The sequence below is a fragment of the Zalophus californianus genome, chromosome 2 (genome assembly GCF_009762305.2).
Source record: "Zalophus californianus isolate mZalCal1 chromosome 2, mZalCal1.pri.v2, whole genome shotgun sequence".
Lineage (NCBI taxonomy): Eukaryota > Metazoa > Chordata > Mammalia > Carnivora > Otariidae > Zalophus > Zalophus californianus.
The window spans coordinates 153,782,358-153,805,278 of record NC_045596.1 but is presented as its reverse complement, the minus strand read 5'-3'; the positions used below and the strand labels follow the sequence as shown (position 1 = coordinate 153,805,278).

The 22,921-nt window shown below is 48.2% G+C and overlaps 1 protein-coding gene across 4 annotated transcripts in view; it reads left to right on the top strand.

The window, feature by feature from the left end:
• Positions 1-22,921, top strand: part of PTK2B (protein tyrosine kinase 2 beta) — a 126,581-nt gene that overhangs the window by 84,518 nt on the left and 19,142 nt on the right. For all 4 annotated transcript variants that reach the window (XR_003520862.2, XM_027599353.2, XM_027599352.2 and 1 more), the window contains exons 3-17: positions 9,459-9,637; positions 10,188-10,275; positions 11,457-11,536; positions 15,894-15,956; positions 16,170-16,224; positions 16,650-16,790; positions 17,193-17,267; positions 17,880-17,981; positions 18,703-18,820; positions 19,373-19,412; positions 19,865-19,911; positions 20,626-20,676; positions 21,154-21,251; positions 22,256-22,340; positions 22,591-22,691. Coding sequence is in view for 3 of the 4 variants with exons in the window: in XM_027599353.2 (XP_027455154.1) it covers positions 9,459-9,637; positions 10,188-10,275; positions 11,457-11,536; positions 15,894-15,956; positions 16,170-16,224; positions 16,650-16,790; positions 17,193-17,267; positions 17,880-17,981; positions 18,703-18,820; positions 19,373-19,412; positions 19,865-19,911; positions 20,626-20,676; positions 21,154-21,251; positions 22,256-22,340; positions 22,591-22,691 (1,323 nt within the window). In the remaining variant the exon portion in view is untranslated. The remainder of the gene's footprint in view (positions 1-9,458; positions 9,638-10,187; positions 10,276-11,456; positions 11,537-15,893; positions 15,957-16,169; positions 16,225-16,649; positions 16,791-17,192; positions 17,268-17,879; positions 17,982-18,702; positions 18,821-19,372; positions 19,413-19,864; positions 19,912-20,625; positions 20,677-21,153; positions 21,252-22,255; positions 22,341-22,590; positions 22,692-22,921) is intronic.

Here is a 22,921-nt window from a genome sequence, read left to right as displayed (position 1 = left end):
AAACTGTTGTTCCTAAAAAGTGATTTACTAATAGAGAAAGGAGTACTGAGTCATTAATGACAGTTTATGAGCCGTGGGCAGAGGGCTGGTTTTGCTGTTCCCACCATTTGCTTGAGAAGCCCTATGAAGAGCAGAAGAGAGGTAGTAAAGGGAGGGGGGCAGGGCTGATACAAAAGCCCCCTCCATGAGATCCTGTCAAACCTTCTAGTTCCTCTTCTTTTAAACTGATTACCCACCCCCACTCTGGGGCCCCTCAAGTGAAGCCACTTTCTTCCTTCTACCCTAAATAGAAGCTCTTTGAGTCCGGGGGCCTCTATGTGTGCCCTGGGGCTCCCCACAGTGCTTTGCAAAGTGAGTACGTCATAGGAAATTGCTGATGGTTTGAGTGAAGGAAACCTTCTGTGGCTTCATATGACAAGGGTAATGAACAGCAGGGAGGGGACCGGCTTGGGGAGCTTGTCATCCTACTAAAGCGTATGTCAGAACCAGGCTGGTGGGACTCCAAAGTGCATGCTCGGTGTTGCCCGCGATGGGCAGCCTTGTTTCTCCCCACGTGCGCCTGACGGATCTGCACACTTTGCGGGGCAGTTCTGACACCTGGTAATTCTGGACCCGGCACAGACTTGGCAGGTTGAGAGCCCAGTGCTCCCACCAGGCACCCCCCCAAAACCCGTTCACAAGCTCCAGGCTCCCCAGACCACCTGCAATTCTTGACCAACTGGCTACCAATTTGGGGGTTCCTGCTACCCACCCCCCAGTTTTATTAATTTGCTAGAATGACTGGTGGAACTAAGGAAAGTGCTATCCAGATGATGACAGCTCTATTATAAAAGATGCAAATCAGGACCAGCTAAATGAAGAGATGCATGGGACGAAGTGTAAAAGGGCCCCAAACATGAAGTTTCCGTGTCCTTAAGGACACGTCACCCTCGGGGCGCGTCGATGTGCATCACAAACCAGGAAGCTCATGTGAACTGGAGTTTTTATTGGGGTTTTATTATGTAGGCAATTGGTTGATGGATTGATTGGTTGAACCATTGGACTCTCCAGCTCTCTTCCTGTCCTTGAAAACCAGGCTGATACCATATGGCTCAAAGTTCTGAACCTCTAATCACACAGTTGGTCCTTCCACCACAGTGGGCCCCCATCCTGAGACTATCTAGCCCCCCCACCACTCACCTCATTAGCATAAACTCAGATGTGGTCCAAGAGGCACCATGAACTACAAAGACACTACCACTGAGGAAATCCCAAGGGTTTAGAGGCTCCCACCCCAGACACAAGGACAAAGACCAGCCAAATTCTTTATTATAAGACATACTTTCATTAGTAACCAGGGAGGTGGTGGTGGTGGTAGATGGAGGTGCCCCTCTCCAGGAACTTCCGGTTTGCCCCTCTGGGAAAAATGCTCCCCCTGACCCCGTAGGAATCTGCCAGCACCGGGCAGCCTCCCAAATAATGCACTTTATGTTTAGAAAACACCCAACTTCTTCCTTACCGCAAGACGGAATCTATCTTCCTGTGAAAATCTGTTGGACGGAGCCTCAATGAATTTCTACCCCAAGGACCTAAAATTACCCCACCACTCTTACAACAGAAATTGGCTGCTTTTTAGAAAACAACCTAGGAAAATGTCTCCACAAGCTGTGCCCTGGAGAGTTTCACCCACCACAGAGCAAAGAGTGGAATGCAGTCTGGCCCCTCACAGAGACTGTGAGTGGAAGAGAAGGGGCAAGACCTTGTCTGGCCTGAGAGAAATCTTACTCTTTACTTCTTATGTGCCTGCGAGTCTCCCTCACCAGAACCTCTCCGTTTATTTTGAAATTATTTTAAACTTATAAAAATGTTGAAAGAACTCCCATAGTGCCTTCACTCAGATTCCCCAGGAGTTGTGTAGCCGGTGTGCAGGGGAGCAGACCAGGTTCAGTCGGTCACTCGTCGCCCTCCAACAAAATCCAAAGGCAGAGAAACAAGCGAAGGGATTTATTTCAGTGAGGCCAACACTAGGAAGACGGCGGACTAGCATCTCAAAGACTGCCTCCAAAGTGCTGAAAATACTTCTTGGTTGATGTAAGGAGAAATGTGGGGCAAGGTGGTTGGGTACCGTGCAGGTGGGCAGTGGTCAAGTGGATCACTGTCTTGGGGTCAGTCACAGGGTGTGGCTGGCTCAGGGCAGGTCCTATTGCTTAAGGGGGGTAGTTTCTGTTCCCATCACGGGATGCTTTGCCCACAGGGTCTTTTTCCTGAGTTAAGAGATAAGCTGGGGTGGGGGGGAATGAGATCAGCTGGGAAGAAGGACTTAATTAGAAAGTTTGAAGTCGAAAAGGAGGTAGTTAAGTCCTCTCTAAGTTCAGATCTATTACATGCCATATTTAGTAGCTCTGTCTTTTTGGACACACACATGCCCATTGTCATTATTCTTTTTCGGATTTATTTGAAAGCAAGTTGCAGCAATACTACTCCATCACCCGAAATACTGCAGTGTTTATTCCCCCACAAGGACACTCTCCTACAGAACTAGCCTGCAGCCATCCAAAGGAGAAAGCCAAAACTGCTGGGACACTTGCCTCTGAACCAGAATATCCATTCACATTTCACCAACTGTCCTTCCAGTGTCTATTTTTTCTATCTGGCCCAGGAGCCCACGCTGCATTTAGTCGTCATGTCTCTGTGGTCTCCTCCAATGTAGAAGAGTTCCTCGGTCTGAAAGACGGCAGGCCTTTTCAAGGAGATGGAGCAAAGGGAACCCCCCCCCCTGCACTGTTGGCGGGAATGCAAACTGGTGAGGCCATTCTGGAAAAAACAGTATGGAGCTTCCTCAAAAAGTTAAAAATAGAACTACCCTATGATCCAGCAATTACACTTCTGGGTATTTATCAGAAGACAACGAAAACACTAATTCAAAAAGATATATTCATTCCCGTGTTCATGGCAGCATTATTTACAATGGTCAAGATATGGAAGCAACCCAAGTGCCCATCCATAGATGAATGGATAAAGAAGAGGTGGTACATACACAATGGAATATTACTCAGCTGTTAAAAAAAAAAAAAAAAAAAGGAACCTTGCCATTTGCAATGACATGGATGGATGGAGCTAGAGTGTATTATGCTGAGTGAAATAAGTCAGAGAAAGACAAATACTGTATGGTTTCACTCATATGTAGAATCTAACAAAGCTAACAAATCAAAACAAAACAAAAAGGCAAGCTTATAGATACAGAGAACAGAATGATGGTTGCCAGAGGGGAGGTGCAGTAGGGAGTGGGCAAAATGGGTGAAGGGGGTCAAAAGGTACAAACTTCCAGCTATAAAATAAGTAAGTCATAGGATGTAAGGTACAGCATGATGACTATAGTCCATAATATGCTGCTATATATTTGAAAGTTGCTAAGAGATTAAATCTTAAAAGTTCTGATCACAAGAAAAAAATTTGTAATGATGTGTGGTGTTAGATGGTAACTAGAGTTATTATGGTGATAATTTCGCAGTGTGAACAAATACTGAATCATGTTATATGCCTGAAACTAATATAATGTTATGTTAATTACACCTCAGTTAAAAAAAAAAAAGGTAACAGTTACAAAAAAAAAAAAAGAATACAGACCTTTTATTCTATAGGTCTCTGGAAGACCCCTCACCCTGGGTCGTATAACTAGTCTTGGCCAGGAACTCTTGGCAGGAATCTCAGAAATGATGCTGCGCTCTTCTTGGTGCATCAAGGTGGGAGGCATGCTTTGTTTACCTGTTCTACGACTGATGCTGTTAACCTTGATAACCTGATCATTTGTGTCTGCCAGGTGTGTGTGTGTGTGTGTGTGTGTGTGTGTATGACTAGAGTCTGAGGGAAGATACACTGAGACTATGTCAATATCCAATTCATCATCAGACCTCCACCCTCCAGCTCTGTCATCCATTGATGAATCATGCCTGAACCAACCAACACTGAGTTTGTTGCCAAATGGTGATTTCCCATTTCCATCATTTCTTCTACTACATTTACTAGTTGGCATTCTACTGTAATAAAGAATATTCCCTTCTGCCTCATTTATTTATTTGTCTGTCTCAGATTCTGTTTTATTCAGTGGGATGTAATCCATTCCTATCATTATATTATATTATATATTTTTGTTTTTAGTTATTTTTATTTTTTACTATTCTTTATTTAAATTCAATTAATTAACATATAGTGTATTATTAGTTTCAGAGAGTTCAGTGATTCATCTGTTGCATATAACACCCAATGCTCATTATATCACGTGCCCTTCTTAATGCCCATCATGCAGTTACCCCATCCCCCCACCCCCTTCCCCTCCAGCAACCCTCAGTTTGTTTCCTATATATTCTTATCATTAGATATTTTTATACTTAGGTGTCCCAGATCTGTCCTATGCCAGACCCTTTAAGCTAATACTGTTTCCTTGTTATATATCCCAACATTCTCTGAACACTTCCCTTTTTTTCCCTAGGACAAAAAGATATTCCAGGCTTATCTTGTACTTTCTTTGCCCCAGCCCTAGAATCAGCCATTGCTCCAAGGATCCCTGGATCCTCTTTAAAAAAAAAAAAAAGATTTATTTATTTATTTGAGAAAGAGAGAGAGAGAACACACAGTGGGGAGGGGCACACTCCCCACTGAGTGTAGAGCCTGACACTTGGCTCTGTCTCATTACCCTGAGATCATGGCCTGAGCCAAGATCCAGAGTCAGATGCTTAACCAGCTGAGCCACCCAGGAGCACCCCCTGGGTCCTTTTAGTGGATAAGGGTATCTGGAAACTAAGACTCAAAGTTTGGTATGCAAATGACCATCTGGGTGTCTTTCAGTACATGTAAGTACACATAGGACTCTCAATGGTTCATGCTTACCCTCCTGTGTGCACCTGGGCTCCCATGCTCTCTCTCTCCAGGCCTCGAAAACCATGAGTTCTCACCAATTCTTTCAATTTCAATCCCTCACCTAAGCGTCCACTCTAGCCCTCTCCTCTCCATATTTCAAGTACTTTCTCCATAATTAAGAAGCCTATTTCCCGTTATCTTTAATATATTTACTCTTTTGCTGGATCCCCCTGTAGGTGAACATTGTCTTCACCACACCAGCATCCCTGCCCCTGGCCCCACCTCCTCCTCTGCTCTGTTCCTGGCTTTGCAGCCAATGCCAACCCCTCTACCTCTGGACTTCGGCCTTGGTCATACCATGTGCTCCAAGGGGAGGAAAAAGTAAGAGACGAAAAGGTGTAAGAGGACATCAGGATTTTGTTTTGTGTTTCAAAGCTTTTTTTGTTTTTACGAAAGCACCAGAATCTCCAGTGGAGCTCTAAAGGGAGCTTTCTTGCCTTCTAACCCTCTTCCATTTGCAGAAAATACAGATTTATTCATTTATTTTTTTTTATTCATTTATTTTGTTATTCATTTATTCACTATTTTGTATGGAGATTTCAAATATAGTGGAATCACTTGGCTGGACTGATCTTCCTGCAGATGACAACATAACAAGGAAATTATCTTTAAAACCCTGGAGAGTGACCAGAACTAGCAGACACTTGAGGGAAATCTGCTCTTGAGAGCAGAACTGCAAGGAATGAGATTTGCAAATTTCTGGCTTTTTGCCTGAGGGCACTTTCCTATCTGGGAGGGGTGGGAGGGGCAGAGAGCTGCAGCCTTCCTGGCTTGAGGGATCAGAGGATAGAATTTAGGGCTGACTGAGCTCAGATTGAAGATTGAAGAAAATCCCGGAGAAAAGGGAGCCACCAAAGGAGTGGACCCTGAAATAGAAAATTAATTTTAATTTTTTTTTAATTTTCAGAAGCATAAAAATACATAAACTATTTAGGAATAAATTTAACAAAAGACCTGCAAAACTATACACTGAAGAGTGCAAAACACTGCTGAGAAAAATTAAAGAAGAGTAAAATTAAGTGGAGAGATATAACGTGTTTGCAGATTGGAAGATTCCACGCTGTTGTCAATTCTCCCCCACTAAGCTATGGATTTAACACAATCTCAATCATGATCCAGCAGGCATTTTAAATAGAAAGTGACAAGCTGGTTCAAAAATGTATATGGAAATGCAGAGACCCAGAATAGCACAGTAATCTTGGAAAGGAGATGGTAAAAGGTTGATGCTATTTGACTTTAAGATCTCCTGTAAAGCTACAGTAATGCAGACAGTGTGGTACCAGCAGAGTAAAAATAAAGATCAATAGATCAGGAGTGATGAGAGTCCAAAAATAAACCTAAACTTATATGGCCAATTGATTTTGACAAAGGCAGTAAGACAATTCAATTGAAAAATGAAAGTCAACAACCACTGCTGAACAACCATAGATCTTTAAGAGAAAAAAAAAATTTTTTTTTGACCCCTACCTCACACCACACACAAAAATCAATTCAAGATGGATCACAGACCTAAAAGGAAAAGTGAAAACTACAAAGTTTATCAAAGAGAAAAGGAGAATATCTTCATGATTTGGAGGCAGGCAAAGATTTCTTAGTACGCAGAAAGCACTGACATAAAAGAAAAATTTGATAAATAAGACTTTTACCAAAAGAAACTGACAGGGAAATTGATAATAGGCACAGTACAGACCTGGAGAAAGTATTTATAAAACACATAAAAAAAGTACTTTTATCTAGAATCTATAAGGATCACCTACAACTCAATAATAAAAAGTCAACACAGAAAAATGGGCAAAGGATTGGAACAAATCCTTCACAAAGGAAGATACATGAATGGCCAGATGAAAACATGCTCAATATCATTAGTCAGGGAGATGCAAATTAAAAGCACAATGAGATACTATACATAACCATCAAAATGACTAATATTGAAAAGACTTCTAACACCAAATGTTGGTGAGGACATAGTGTAATGGACATCTCATATATCATAGTGGAAGTACAAAATGGAATGATCTCAGCAGCTTCTTAGAAAGTTAAACATATACATTTACCTTTGACACAGTAATTTCCATTCCTAAGTATTTGTCCAAAGGAAATGACAACATATGTACACAAAAAGACCTGTACAATGATGTTCATAGTATTTTTGTTCACAGTAGCAAAAAATAAGAAATAGCCCAGGTATCTAGAAACAGGGGAATGATTTATATATACTAGATGTTTCCATCATATGAAGTTCTAGAACAGGTGAAACTAAGCAAAAATGGGAGGAAAAATTCGTTGCCTGGAGTTGGGGTGGGCATGGGCATGAGAGTTGACTAAGAAGGGATATGAGGGAACTTTCTGGGTGTCTTGAAAAGTTCTGTATTTTTTTTTAAGATTATTTATTTATTTGAGAGAGATAGTGAGAGAGAGCATGAGTGGGGAGGAGAGGGAGAAGCAGGCTCCCCTCAAGCAGGGAGCCTGATGCAGGGCTCGATCCCAGGACTCTGGGATCATGACCTGAGCCAAAGGCAGACACTTAACAGACTGACCCACCCAGGCACACCTCTTTTTTTTTTTTTTTTTTGAAGATTTATTCATCTGAGACACAGAGATACAGAGATAGAGCATGAGCAGGGAGAGAGGCAGAGGGAGAGGGAGAAGGAGGCTCCCTGCTGAGTCAGGAGCCCGATGTGGGGCTCGATCCCAAGACCCCGGGATCATGACCTGAGCCAAAGGCAGACGTTTAACCATCCGAGCCACCCAGGTGCCCCGAAAAGTTCTGTATCTTAATTATTGGCGTGTGGATTACACATAAACTGTATAACTGACATGTGCATTTTAATGTCTATAAATTTTACCTTAAAGGAACTGTAAAAAGTGGTAGTAGTTAAGTGGTGGTTGGGGGAGCTCAGTGGCAGGATGGATGAAGCAAGAATGGTTGAATGTTGGTAATTTTTGAAGCTGGGTGATGTGTACATTGGGGTTTATTATACTCTTCTTTTGACTTCAGTGTACTTCATATATGTTTGAAATTTCCAATAATTACAGGGGTCCCAGTCCTGGAGAAATTAGACATAGGACAATAAGTTTCATTTGGGGCAGGGAAGGCTCTACATTTAAAAGCACCAGAGACTGGGACTCCAGGTGGGGCTTGGGAGTAACATGGGGCTCTGGATAATATAATCATGAGTGGACAGAGCAGTACAGAGGTTCAGTGGCAGGAGAAATGGGTGGAAATAATGACAAAATGGTCAACTTCACAGCCGTGAGCTCTCCTTTTGTCTGTGTCCCTCTTGCTGTAGGTCCCATTGATCATAGCCTTCTTCCCCATCCCAAGACCACAGTTCCGATTCCTGCACTGATTAGTTACAACTGTTAAAGTGTGCTTTCTGTGCCTCAGTTTCTCTATCTATCCCACAGAGCAAGAGTTGATGGCTCTGATGGGCATTTGCTTCCCTAATCGGGAAGGGATCTTTTAGGCTTAGGGTCTTTTAGCTTTCCCACTGCATAGAATTGAAGAGGGCTGGCAGGAAGCAGAGCGGGACCAATGTATGTGGGTGCCCAGGCAGACCAGTAATTTGGCATTCCTTTAAAACAGTGCTATTTAAATATGGGTTTAATATTTTATTAGTGAAAATAAGAAGAGTTTTAAAAATTTGCCTTTGATGGTACTTTCTACTCTGTTGGGAGTGGGCTCAATTCACCAATTACGTGTGCAACCATATGAGAAACCTGAATTAAACTGAAACTAATGTGATTTCAGAATGAGGCAAGACCTTATAGATGGGCTTCCAGGCAGCTGCCCACTGGGCCTCTTCTTGATCCAGCTCTGGCTCGAGGCCAGGAAACAATGGCATCAGGCTATGGGCAGGCTGGCTTCTCATCAACAAGAAAGCCGGAATAGGAGGGTTCCTAATTTCTTGTCAACACTCTGTTTCCCGTGGCCATGCTTCTTATGTGGAAACTGGGCCACTTAATCCATTAATGTGAATCTCATCCTTCTGCCTTGTCCAGCCCCAGCACCCCATGAAGCAGCTTGGCCTAGGAGAAATCTTCAGAGTCCACTGGCCCCGGGTCCATGAGCTGTGTAACCCACATCAGTTGGTCATCAGCCAAATGGGGATGTAACACCTACTTCCCTGTGTTGTATGGATTCCATGAAATAATAATGTATGCAAGGGGCCTGGAGTGCCTACCACAGACCCTCGATTATGCTGGCTAAATTGGAAGCCATTCAGAGGGTGATTTTACATGGCGGATGCTCAGTGATTATTCATTGGTTTGGTTGGAGTGGGCTGCAGAAGCACAGATTCTGTGCTCTTGGCCTCCGCTGCCTTTTCCCCTTTGCTCCTACTCTCTCCTCTCCATTTCTGTCTCATTTTACCAAATTATTCATTCATCAGATAGAGCCCACTGTGCACTAAGCCTTGCACTAAGTGCTAGAGTACCAGAGATAAATGAGAAGTTAAGACGGAACCCCACCCTAGAGAATCATACTTCTGGGGGCTGCATGAGGACTGTGGGAACCTAGAAGGGGGCATCCCTGAATCCTGTCTCTCTATTCTCCTCCCCAGGATGTCATTGCCTCCATCCTGATGAGCGGACGGATCGGGCCCAACATCCAGCTGGCTGAGTGCTATGGGCTAAGGCTGAAGCACATGAAGTCGGATGAGATCCACTGGCTGCACCCGCAGATGACGGTGGGGGAGGTGCAGGACAAGTATGAGTGTCTGCACGTGGAAGCCGAGTGGAGGTAGGAGAAGGGCCCTGGGTTCTCGAATGGGGGGAGATGAGTATGGAATGGGGAGGCCGTGGGAAGTCCTTCCTCGGAGCACTTCCCAACTTCTGAGAACCTCCTAGAAAATCTGGGTGGCATTTTAAGCCTAGTCCTCTTGCAGCATCCAGTGCATGTGTTGGCCAAAGCCTAACATGGGCTCATAGCACATCCCCCTCCCCGGGGCAGATATCAGGAACATCCCTAGGCAGGATGCTCCTGGTACTATGGAGAAGGAGGAACAGTAGGGCAGGGAGGATAGAGAACCAGGTCACGTGGTGATCTGCAAACCTAAGGAAAACAATTGCCATGAGGGGGAAGAGTTGGAGAGTCAGGACTAGCGCTGACTACCACCTGCTGGCCTCCATGGTCCTCCACGGTCCTCCACGGTCCTCCACGGTCCTCCGCCCGACCACAGAGGAGGGAAAGAAGAAGCGAGCCCTGAATGGGTGGCCATCGGCCTCATGGGCAGACCCTTACATGACCAGCTTCCCTGTGTCAACCAGAGAGTCTGAACTTCCTGTCCCAGGTACGACCTTCAAATCCGCTACTTGCCAGAGGACTTCATGGAAAGCCTAAAAGAAGACAGGACAACGCTACTTTATTTTTACCAACAGGTAAGTATTTTATCTTCCTGTCCCCAGGGTCCTATTACTCACCCTTACCTGGGGAGATAGAATGACGAAGCCCAGATTTTGGAAATCCCAGTCTCGGAAACTTACCTTGGGGATATACATGCCTTGGTCCCCGGTCAACGGTTCCACCCCTGGTTCTCTCACGGCTCATTGAGTGCTGGCTCACCCCGCCCCATGTGCACAGCTCCTTTTGGACTTTGCTGGTGGCCATTTACGGCCCAGGAGACCTGGTGGTGAGCAGACACAGCAGGTCCAAAGAGAAGTGGTAGTCTTAGCACGCAGACTCTCACATACCTGGCTTCCAGCCCAGCTCGGCCACCTCCTAACCCAGGATCTTCTAAGGGCTTAACTTACCTGCCTGAAGCTGTTTCCTTTCCTAGAAGATGGAGGCGATAATAATCACATTTACTTTATAGGGTTGTGGTGAGGACCAAATGGTATCATTAGCAGGGGCTGGTGAACCAGCTCTCTGAAGAAAAGAATCTCTGAGGTACAGCACGTGCCAATTTCCATGGTGTAAATATTCCCCCACCATGGCATTTTTCAAGCTACCAGTATGATATCATACAGCTTGCAAAACTTCAGAAGCTTTAATACCTGGCTTTCATGAGCTGTTCAGAGCTGCTGTGACACACCACTGGCTATAATAAGGCAGGTAGTGTGCCTGGCCCGGGACGGGGCACAGTGGGCGCTGAGGACGTGTGAGCCTGCTGCCCCTGTTGTCTGTCTGGTCCCTGCTCCCAACTGTATCTCCCTCCTGATTTGCTGGACACAAAGCGAGACTCTGAATGTAGAGTGGATGACATCTGTCACTACTTACCAACAAGACTTTGAATAAATGATTGGCTCATGCCCAAATTCTAGGTTCTTTCTCTCTAAAGTGAAGAGTGGAGAGGAGAATCTGAACTCCAGCCTCATAAGCCTCGGTGTCTGGAAGCGCTTCCAAAAATCTGAGGGCCTCGGCCTATGGAGGCATGAGTCTAGAGGGTTCTGGAGCGAGGCAGAGGCTACACATTTGTGCCTGGTGGGGTGAGAGAGAGAGAGAGAGAGACGGCTTGGGGCTGCAGGATTGTATTCAAAGCACCTGCCATCTCCTGGGGCCTCTGTTCAGGGAAACAGGGAAGGAGTGTGTGACTCTCAACCTTGGCCTTTCTCCTCACCAGCTCCGGAATGACTATATGCAACGCTACGCCAGCAAGGTCAGTGAGGGCATGGCCCTGCAGCTAGGCTGTCTGGAGCTCAGGTATGTGGCCTCAAGGACCCTCCAGGGACTGGAGTTCTTGGCCAGCTCTGTCTTGCCTCCAGGGTGGGAAACAAGAGTGGGTACATGGGGGGGGGCGGGTGACAAATGGTGGCTGACAGAGGGTAAGGTGCTCGCCAGCCCCATCTCGGGTCAGTGCTCCCCGCTTCCTTTGGCTGCCGCTGCTTTTCCCTCCAGGCTGCCTACTTCTTCCATCTATCTGCCATTCGAGTGATTCAGTAAATGTGTCTTTGAGCACCAGGCAAGGTCCTGGGAGATGTTCGAAGGTTGGGTTTCCATCTATGTCATTCACTGCTATGTCCTCAGCTGCAGTAGGCACCGAGAAATATGTATAGAATTAGTAAGTCATGCAGAGATGCCCTCAAACTTCCGGGTCTGGTCTGGGAGGTGACAGGTGTGTCCACGGTTGCTTATAATATAAGGCAGAATGAAACATGTGCCAAACATACACACATACGGAAGCCCTTAATCCTGCCTCAGGGATCAGGAAGAGGGGATCTGAACTTTCGAGGAAGGAGGATACATCCCATCCAGAGACAATGGGGGAAATCGGGGGTGGGAGAGAGTGCACTCCTGGTCCAGGGATCAGTGGAAAGAAGAGAACAGACTAGAAGGTAGTGGGAGATGAATGGAGGAGGTCAGTCAGACCTGATTATGGAAGACTTTGAGTGACAGACTAAGAAATAGTCTTTATTCTTGGCTGTGGAAGCATTCGGGGCCGAGGAGCGTGGCGTGGTTAAAGCTGTGCCTAGCACTCTCTTGACCAGAGCAGACCATTCAGTTTCACCATTGGTCATATCCATCCGTTCTTTCATCTGTAAAATGGGAATGATGATAATAGTAATGACCCTATAGGATTGTTATAAGGAATTAATGAGTTAATGTAGGGACAGAATATTCAGTAATTATTTATTGTTTGTATGACTTTTTTCTCTTTACCCTTATTTATTATTTATTTATTTTTAATAGACCTTTTTTTAAGAACAGTTTTAAATTCGAAGCAAAGTTGAGAGGAAGGTACAGAACTTGCCCATACGCTGCCTGCCCACACACACACATGGTCTCCCCGCTATAAACATCCCCCACCAGCGTGGTATATTTGTAATCGATGAACCTACATTGACACATGATTATTACCCAAAGTCCATAGTTTACATTGGGATTCATTCTTGATCTTGTGCATTCTATGGAGTTTGGTAAGGGTATGTTGTCCTTTATCCCCCCCCCACCATTACAGCGTCATGTGGAATAGCTTCACTGCTCTAAAATCCTCTGGGCCCCACCTATTCATCCCTCCCTCTCCCAATTCCTGGCAACCACTCACATTTTTACTATTGCCATAATTTGCCTTTTTCAGAACGTCATAGAGTTGGAATCATACCTAATTAATTTTTTATTGATTTCTTGGAAGTGCTCTGTAAATGCCAGATATTTTATCTATATGCCCCCCTCTAAGTTAAAATGTGAAATTCATGGGCCACATGCTACCTTCCCAGTGTGAAGAACCAAGTAGCCCCCCCTTTCACCTGAGGCACCCAAGACCACTGCCCACTCCCAGTAGAGTCCCAGAACAGTCTGACCTAAAAACTCAGAGTGAATGTGTACCCCAAGAGTAGTTGAGTAGTAACTGATAATAAGTAAAGATTAGAGAAAGAGCATTCAGCTTGCTTCAGAAGGCATTTTGTCTCATAGTTAATTTATAAATGTTGGTAATGAGTTAATATTTCTGTTACTTTTTAGACTACAAACACAGCCAACTGGATTTTGCATAGATGCTTCTTTACCTTCTGCTGGTTTTACCTGGGCATCAGTCTTGGGCCTACGCCTGCCCGTGCCCTGCTTTCCACCTAGTGTTAGCCAGTCAGAATGGCAGACCTGGGCTTCGTAGAGCCAGTCAGACTCCAGGGGACTCTCCTAGCAGGTGCAGCCTCATTCAGTAAGGGCATTCGGGCAGGTTGGGGATCATCGGGTGTCCACTGACAATAGCTGAGGTACAGAAGACTGTGAAGCCCAGTCTCTGGGCAAACTGGTACATCCGATAAATGATGGTGACTGGTTCTCCCAGACGTCCCAAAGATGTTCCACTGCTCCAAACGTTAGAAACACACAGATCATGACACATTGAGTGATTGGGTAACTTTATCAAAAGTAACACTGTAACTGATCTTCAAGGGCAGCCAATGATAGAGGGAGTGGGTTGGATTTCAGGAGATGGAAATGACCTAGGTGTACTCCCTGAGCTTCCCCCCACCTTTTTTTTTTAAAGATTTATTTATTTATTCCAGAGAGAGGGAGAGAGAGAGAGAGAGAGAGAGAGAGAGGGTGGAGAGGCAGGAATGGGAAAGAGAATTTTTAAGCCGACTCTGCACTGAGCATGGAGCCCGACAGAGGGCTTGATCCCACGACCCTGAGATCACAACCTGAGCCAGATGCTCAACTGTCTGCACCACCCAAGCGCCCCTGAGCTTCCCTTTTCTAAGAAAACATTTTTACATACCATCTCCTCCAATAGTCTAACATTGCTGTTATTTTCACGTACTTTAATTCCTCAGTGTTCATTTGAAAATTTGTTTCCCTTTCCATTTAGCCAACCCCAATTTTTTTTTTTTTTTTACTAAGACTTATTTAAATATCCCCATCCTTGGAACTCTTTCATCCATCCCTAGTCTCAAAGCTCATTCATTCATTCAATTGCCTTAAGCCAGGAGTGACGTAAGGAGACCGCTGTCACTGGGGGGGGGGGGGGGGGGTTGGTTGCTGGGAAGCAGACCCTGCTGTGTGTCATACTCTTCTCGTTCCCTTTTCAACCTGGTGAGCTCATTTTATTCTGCAGCTTTAGAAAGTTTTCTGAGCCAGCATTGTCTGCTCGCACTCTACACTCATAGAAAACCTCAGAGCATGCCTGTGAAGTGTCCATCACAAGCAATATGGTGGCCATAGGTTCTTCCCACTGAGCCGGCTCCAGGGTCTTAGCATCTTGAAGGCTCCCCTTCCTCATGCCCACCCCACCTCCCCTACCCTACGTAGATCTGCTGTACTCATGCTTCACTCCACCAGGCCCTGATTGGCTCCCATGCACTAGATTGTGAAATCCTATCAAATCCTAAAAGTCGGCATTGGCATCTCATTGCCTGGCACAGACTGAGAGTGCAGTATGTATTTGAATGAATGGATAACCCTGAAAGATCTAAAACCCTCTTCTCTGATGGGCATTTGCCAACACTTATTCTGTTAGAATTAAGTAAGTGCGTACAGCAAGCCAATTTGTTTAGTTACCTAGGAGTACATTTTGCAGCTCCCTCGAGCCAGCAGGAATGGCTGGAGGCCATGCTGTCTATGACCAACACTGCACAGGCATGCTCTGAGGTTTTCTGTGAACCTGGGGGGCAAGCGGGTAACACTGGTTCAGAAAACTTTCTAAAGCCTCCATGAGGGGCTGTGTGGAAATTTGGGATCTTAACCATAAACATTTTCAGGTAGAAGTAGGAGGAGAATGACCGTCCATCCAGGGGAGAGCCCTGGATAGGCTCCTCATGTCCTACAGGCGAATATCATTCCTACTGACCTATTGTTTGGTTTCCAGAGTTTGGGCCTGCTTTAATCAGCTGGCCTGCTCCTCCAGGATCTGCTATCCCATTCTGTCAGACACCCAGTAGAGAGAAATGGGTCAAGGAAGAGCATTCTTCCCAGATCCCTGAGTTCTCTCCTTGGATCAAGCTTGCAGGGTTTCTCCATCTCAGCAATAGGGACATTTGGGGCTGGATAATTCTTTGGTTGGGGGGCCATCCTGTGAATTGTAGAATATTTAACAGCATCCCTGGCCTCTACACACTAGATGCTGGTGGGACCACCCTTCTCCTAACCAGATGTGACAACCAAAGATTTCCAGACATTGCCAAATTTTCCAGGCTGGAGAGGGAGGTGTAAAATTGCCCCTGGTTGAGAACCACTGAATTGGGCCATTAGAGGGCCATATACTCGAGCCACTGAATGCTAGGCCTTCCAACGATCATTATTGGCTGCCTTGGGTCATTTGTTTTTAGAGGTCACAGATAGAACTGCCATCTTCCTCCTCTGCCCCAAAACTGGGCCAGAGCTGGGCCTCCCAAAGCACAGGAGTATATATATATATATATATATATATATATATATATATTTTTTTTTTTTTTTTTTTTTTTTTTTTTTTTTACTCTCGTAATCGTAATGTTCTCCTTTCCATTGGTGACTACATTTGGAAGGAGAAAGGGAGCTTCTAGACCAATGTGTGGCATTAGGTACCCCAGTCTAATGGCCTTGTTCTCCAACCATCAACCTGTCCATGACTTCTCTCTTTCTCCAGGCGGTTCTTCAAAGACATGCCCCACAATGCACTTGACAAAAAGTCCAACTTCGAGCTCCTGGAGTAAGTTTTGACACTGGCCCTCGCCTCTCCTGCCTTCCTTCCTTGCTGCCCTGCTTTTCCTATTCACTCCCTTCCTTGTTCATCCCCAGACCAGAGCCAGGCAGGACCCATCCCCCTGGTCCTCAAGCCATCTTGCCTCTTCCTGATTGGCCTGAAGTCCTGGATTGGGGGTAAGGGGGAGTCAAATGTCACTTTTCCCCCCTTTTCTTTCAGGAAGGAAGTGGGGCTGGACCTGTTTTTCCCAAAGCAGATGCAGGAGAACTTAAAGGTGAGGAAACCACTGGGCAAGGGGCCAGAGAGACCCCCTTTGTGTTGGCTTCCAAGACTGGAGCTAATGGCATTGGGCTGGGGGTACTTGGGAAAGCCAGGGTATCTGTGGGCATAGGACCAATAAAAGCATCTAGTGAGCCCTTTCTGTGGCTGGCAGTTAGGAAACCTGGCTCCATTTCCACATCAGAGGCCAATTAGCTTCTTGGCCTAGGGATGCTACTTCCCATGCTTCCCTGCCAGGGCTATGGTGAGCCTCCCTTGAGACAGCAGGTGTGTGCTTTAGGTAACAGCTCACTGCTGCTCTCGTGGCAAAGGCCTGGGAACCATCCTCCAGCAGCAGAGAGGCTTTTGGTGAGATCAGGGAAGGAGCCAGAGCTTGGAGGAGCAGGGCCCGCTCATCACTGACCATGCCCCCTACCCCAGCCCAAGCAGTTCCGGAAGATGATCCAGCAGACATTCCAGCAGTACGCCTCGCTCAAGGAGGAGGAGTGTGTCATGAAGTTCTTCAACACCCTCGCGGGCTTTGCCAACATCGACCAGGAGACCTATCGCTGTGAACTCATTGTAATGCCACGTCCTTTTTATTCTCTCCCTGACCTGAATTCCAGGCCTCTCGGGGAACAGACCCATGAGGCCAACATGGGGGACCAAGAAGGGGTGTGCTTGCTTGTGGCAACCCACATAAACGAAGACCCTTGGGCAGCCGGGCCTCACCAACGTACTGTCAAACGCAGCCAAGTTCCCTTGCCTGAGGAAGGGAACTGATCTTGGCTACGGATCTTGGAGGTGGGCAGAGCAGCAGGGTGTTGGGAGGAGAGTAATCTGTCTGGCAGGGTTGGAAGACTGAAGGAGCTGGAGGGCCCAGGAGACAGTGGCCTCGGTCTAACTTAGTGAGCTTCTTCTCAAATTTCTGAAGTAGGAGGGAAACAGAACTGAAGCAACAGTCCTCTCTTCCTTTCATTCCAGCAAGGATGGAACATCACTGTGGACCTAGTCATTGGCCCTAAGGGCATCCGCCAGCTGACCAGTCAGGATGCAAAGGTAGAGAGAGAGAAGGGCAGGCTGCACCCGGCCCCAGGCTAAGTGGCCTTCCCCTCTCTGCTGCCGCCTACCTTGTCCGGCTTTTCAGTTGTTCCTTCCCCTGGCTGAGATCAGAGAGGTCCTTGATAGGAATAGCCGTAGAGAGAGTGTTTGGAACATGGGGCAGATGGCTCTTTCCCTCTCTGTGCTATCCCCTGCGCAGAGGCTGGGCGGCAGGGGTGGTTTGGGGGGAAGAGAAGACAGAAGGGCACCATCACTGTTCCTCTGGCTTAGATAAAACAGTTGCTGTGGAAATGGCAACATGGGACAATCATTCCCCTGGAAGTCAAAAGACCTGGGGGAGTGGGGGTGGGGGGGCGGATCCAGTCCTGGCTCTATCACCAATGTGGCATATGACTTTGGGCCAGTCCCGGCTCTCTAGACCCATCTTCTCTTCTGCAGAGTGAGGAGCTTAGACCAGATGATCCTTTCAGTCTTCATTGTCTTCGATTTTCTCTTCATCCCACAGGGAGGCTCTCAGTGCTTCCTTACAACCCCTCCCCCCAGACTGACCAATCTTCATGGCCCGACCCCAGGAGTGGGATGGTCTGAAGGGTCCCTCCTTTCTTACAGCCCACCTGCCTGGCCGAATTCAAGCAGATTAAGTCCATCAGGTGCCTCCCCCTGGAGGAGGGCCAGGCGGTACTGCAGTTGGGCATCGAAGGCGCCCCCCAGGTGAGCATCTCTGGACCCCTGGCAGCTCTGAAACAAGGGCATGCAACCGCAGGGTGGGATTCCTTGTGTAGGTCAGCCTGGCTTCTGGGATCTTGCTAAGAAAACTGCACCTATTTCTCAGACAAGGTACCAGGTTGACAAAAAAATTTTAAGGGAAATGTATCAGGAAGCAAAGCTGTTTAAAAATGTTAAGAAATAAGTTGGGGGAGTTTTTAAAGTGGGTGAAGTGACCAGAAATTAAGGTACATATGAGAGGTCTAACTTTGAACAAGTGAATGATGACTCAGTAACAGGACTTCCGGGGACCTGGGCTTTTTGTGGGTGGAAGAATCAGAGAGAACTCAGACTGCAAACTGATTGTCTATCTCCCATTTCATCTGTCTGTGCCTGCCCACTCCTTCTTCTCCTAGTTTCTGCTCTTACCTATGGAGCACCTACTAGGTACAAGGCATTGTGCTATGCACTCAGAGACCAAAATAAGTCCTAACTGGAACTGGCCTTCCTAGGGTTTAGGGTCACCAGTGGGGAGGGATGACGAGTGCGCCCCCTGGTGGCCATGGGGGAATGCAAGCCGAGCCCCAGGACGGTGCTGATGGATTCCAGGCCGGAGATGGGTGGTATCGTCTCCTCCTTCCGAGTATGCAGTTTCTTCTCCAGTCCTGTGGGGCAGACTCTAGCCAAGGATTTTGGGTCTCATCCTTGGCTGGTCTCTTCTCTGCAGACCTTGTCCATCAAAACCTCCTCTCTGGCAGAGGCCGAGAACATGGCTGACCTGGTGGACGGTTACTGCCGGCTGCAGGGGGAGCACAAAGGCTCTCTCATCATTCATCCCAAAAAAGGTGAGTTTCCATTTAAAGGCAAACTGGCCCAATGAGCAGATGTGGCACAAGCCCCCAGAGGCAGAGCAGGAGAAGTGAAACCACTGACCAAGATGTGAACGAAGAAGCCTCGGGAAGTGGGACCAGGTGCTTGCCGAGTCCTTCCATCACAAGGATGCTCCTTGTGGACCCATCCTGGGTCCTTAGCTGCAGGCCCCGGCCAAAGGCAGTTTGGGGGCTGGCTTCTGGAGCGGAGGTGTTTGTAGCCCCAGGAAGAGCAAAGCTAGTGTTAGAACACGATTGGTCCCTCCTGTGAACATGTGTCTATTTGGGGATGGGATCAGGAAGCAGGGGTCCGGGTTGGAACATGTGGGTGGTGGCAGAAAGAAACTCGAGAATTTCTTCTACTAAGAGGACTCTATTTCAGGCCAGCTTCCACTCCGACTTTCGGAGGATACAGAATGGTGGGAAGGGATCCCCCTTGTGTTGGTTCATAGGGGAGCAGTGAGGTCAGCCATCCATCCAGGACCCTGTGTTCCTGGCTTTAGCTCCCCCTTTCTGCCCTCTCCCCAGATGGTGAGAAGCGGAACAGCCTGCCCCAGATCCCCATGCTGTGAGTACAACGGGAAGACAGGGAACAAGGTCTGCACTCAGCCTGTGTCTTCCTGGGAGGAGGCAGAACGAATAGGGAGCCCCCACCGCCATGGTTTCTGGTTTCCAGGCCCCAGGGGAGAACACAGGAACCCCAGCATTTCCTAAGTGGCAATTTCTCACCAGTAAATTTCACCCCATCAGTCCCTGCAAGGGTAGTCCCGTGTCCTAATGCCCTCTGGCCTCATCGTACGGAGAATGGCGCTGTCCCCTCTTTCCTGCCCCCCGGCAGCGGGGGCCATGCTCCCAGGCTGGTGTTGCCAGGACAGGGTGCTCCTCCGCCAGGCAGGCAGGGGGACAGGGGCAGCTGGCCTCCAGGAGGGGCGGCCGGGAGAGGGTGGGCCGAGGCTGCCCCGGGCCGTGTTGCCAGGCTCTGAGTTCACTGGGCTCCTGCCCTCTCTTCTCCTCCTACAGCAGCCTGGAGGCACAGCGGCCCCACCTCTCAGACAGCTGCAGCATAGGTGAGCCTGCCCATCTGCAGTCCTCTGCCTGTGTCCAGAGCCTCTCTTCTGCCTGCTCTTGTGCATTGCCATGGATTCCCTCAAAGTTGCAGAAAAGCACACTTCCCCTCTGACTTCTCAGTGACAGCTTAAAGCATCATGAATCCTAATAGCTAACATGTATTCACCAGTTAATACAGGGCGCCATGTTTGTCTAAGCTTGGGCCGCCATAACAAACACCACAGCCGGGGAGCGCCATACTCCTGACCTCCCCTAAGCTTAATCACTGCCCCCCAAAGGCCCCGCCTCCAAATACCTTCACACTGGGGTGTCGGGATCTCAACATATGAATTTTGGGGAGAGACAAACATTCAGTCCCCAGCAGCATTAAATCTATCATAGGTATTATTTTATTTGATCTTTATGACATTCCCTGGAAACATTCATTTCACAGAAAGAAAAACTGAGATTGAGGGAGAGTAGCTTGCCCTAAATGATGCAACCAGGCAGTAGTGAGCAGGAATTCAAGTCAAGGTGCCCTAGGCTCTGTGGCCATGCCAAAACGTGCGACAGGAGCCCCAGTTCTTGCCTGGCTCCCCTTCCCTCCATCACTCGCCTCCCCGGGATGTCAGCCTTGGTTTTGCTGGCCTGCATGTGGGAGCCCCATGCCCAGTTCCCGGTGGTGCCCGCTGAGGGCGTCTTACCCATAGGATGTTCTCTTTCTATCATTCCAGAATCAGACATCTATGCTGAGATTCCCGATGAGACCCTGCGAAGGCCCGGAGGTAGATCTCTGGCCCCACCACAATGGCCAGAGCCAGGGCCCTATGAAGTGACATTGTGGGGACACCTGTGACACCCCGGGGGGACTTTATTTCCTTCCTTCGTCCCCTCCCATGTGTGCCGCAGACAGGGACAAACCGAAGTGAAACACCTTTGATTTGAAAGCTGAGATCATTCTCTTATGCCCACACTATTGACCTTGTGTGTGCCTGTGATGTGTGTGGGGATCCCATGAGTGTGAATATGCGACCTGGCCTTCAGAGGGAACAGGGTGGTGGTTTTTCTCCAAGTCTGAGATGATGGAACCTTCTAGAACCCCTTTTCCAGGCCAACTCCTGCATCTTAGCTGAGATGTTGTTGAGGGGTTTGGTGATGCCTGGGCAGGAGGGGAGCAGAGCCTGGCGTTGGGGCCTACAAGTACTCAGATTCCCAGGGGCACCAGTGGATAGTGAGACTATCTGCTCTTTCCACCTGCCCAGGGCCGCGGTATGGCGTCACACGGGAAGATGTGGTCCTGAATCGGATTCTTGGTGAAGGCTTTTTTGGGGAGGTCTATGAAGGTGTCTACACAAATCACGTGAGTTCCAGACTCTTCGCGGACACTCCTCTCCCACCTTTCCATAGAACGAAGGGGGAGTTCATATATTCTGGGGTTGGAGCGGCCACCATGATATGTGGCTCTTCCTCCACTTGGCATTTGCAGTATTTATGAAATACCCAGGGAGTGATGGAAGCAAGGGTCATTTCCCAGAAGGATGGCAAGCCCGGGGAGTAAAATGGAGGCAGGACCTGGGGAAGAGTTGGCTGAATCTTGACGGGCAAGAACATGGGGAAGTGTGAGAAAACGTAGCTCTGGGAAGAGGAAGAGCAGGATCTGAGGCAGGGGCTAGTTTTGAGGCCCCAGTGGGGTGGGACCGTGCAGAAAGGGTAGAGCCAAGGAAAAGAAGCAGCAAAAATGCAAAAGCCAACAATAAAAAGAGAGAAAGAGACTGGAACACTGCGTCAGATGGCTTTGCATGCACTCCACACACACCCACGAACAAAGGGCAGAGCATTGGCCCTGAGCCTCAGTGTCCTGATCTGGACGGCCAGAGGCTTTAGTCTCAAAGGTCCTTTCTAGTCCTGACATGCCCTCATCAAGAAGCAATGAAGTCAGGGGGCGCCTGGGTGACACAGTCGGTTAAGTGTCCGACTCTTGGTTTCGCCTCAGGTCCTGATCTGAAGGTCGTGGGATCGAGCCCCACGTCGGGCTCCGCACTCAGCAGGGAGTCTGCTTGAGATTCTCTCTCCCTCTCCCTCTGCCCCTCCTGCTCATGCACTCTCTCTCTCTCAAATAAATAAATAAATCTTAAAAAAATAAAAGGCAGTGAAGTCAGGACTTGGAGAGGAGTGGAGGAGAGTGGGGGGAAGAAGGAGGTAAGGGAGGAAGGTGCCTGGCAGAGACCGGGAGGCCCAGATGTTGCCTGTCTTCCCTCAGCTGTCAGCCAAGCCTGTGGGATGGCCATGGCGATGCCAGGGAGGGGACACTTTCTTCTGAGTCCTGGGCTGGCCCAAGGGGCTCTGAACAGACTTTCGTTGCAGAAAGGGGAGAAAATCAATGTCGCCGTAAAGACCTGTAAGAAGGACTGCACTCTGGACAACAAGGAGAAGTTCCTGAGTGAAGCAGGTACATGTTCCCTGGGAAGCGCCACAGCCCCCGTGAGTGGGAAGAGGCCCCCTGGGATGACATGGCCCTGGATGTCCAAGATGGGGGAGGGGCCTGGAACCGGGGATGGGGAGGGTTCGAACAGTGCAGGGGCCTCCGTCGGGAGGAGGGGTTCCCCCCCCCCGTTTCTCCCAGTTGGGACAGCCCAGCCCGTTTCCCCGTATTGGAACTTAGGGCCACTCTGGCCCATCCCTCCTGCCCCCAACTTCAGTGATCATGAAGAATCTCGACCACCCACATATCGTGAAATTGATCGGTATCATTGAAGAGGAGCCCACCTGGATCATCATGGAATTGTATCCCTACGGTGAGGTGAGCTGGGGATGGGAGGGGTGGAACCCTGTTGAGCCGGGCCTCCGGGTGGGATGCATTTAGAGCACGGGCCCTTCACTCCCAGCTTCCTGCCGTCTGTATTCAGCCCAGACAACCCAGAGATTGTGGGTAGGGGAAATTTCCGGAACATCTTGCCAACCTGGGTTTGCCGGGGCAGGGCTTGGTGGCTGCCCGCGGCATCTGTGCTGGGGTCCTGATGGCATCTTACC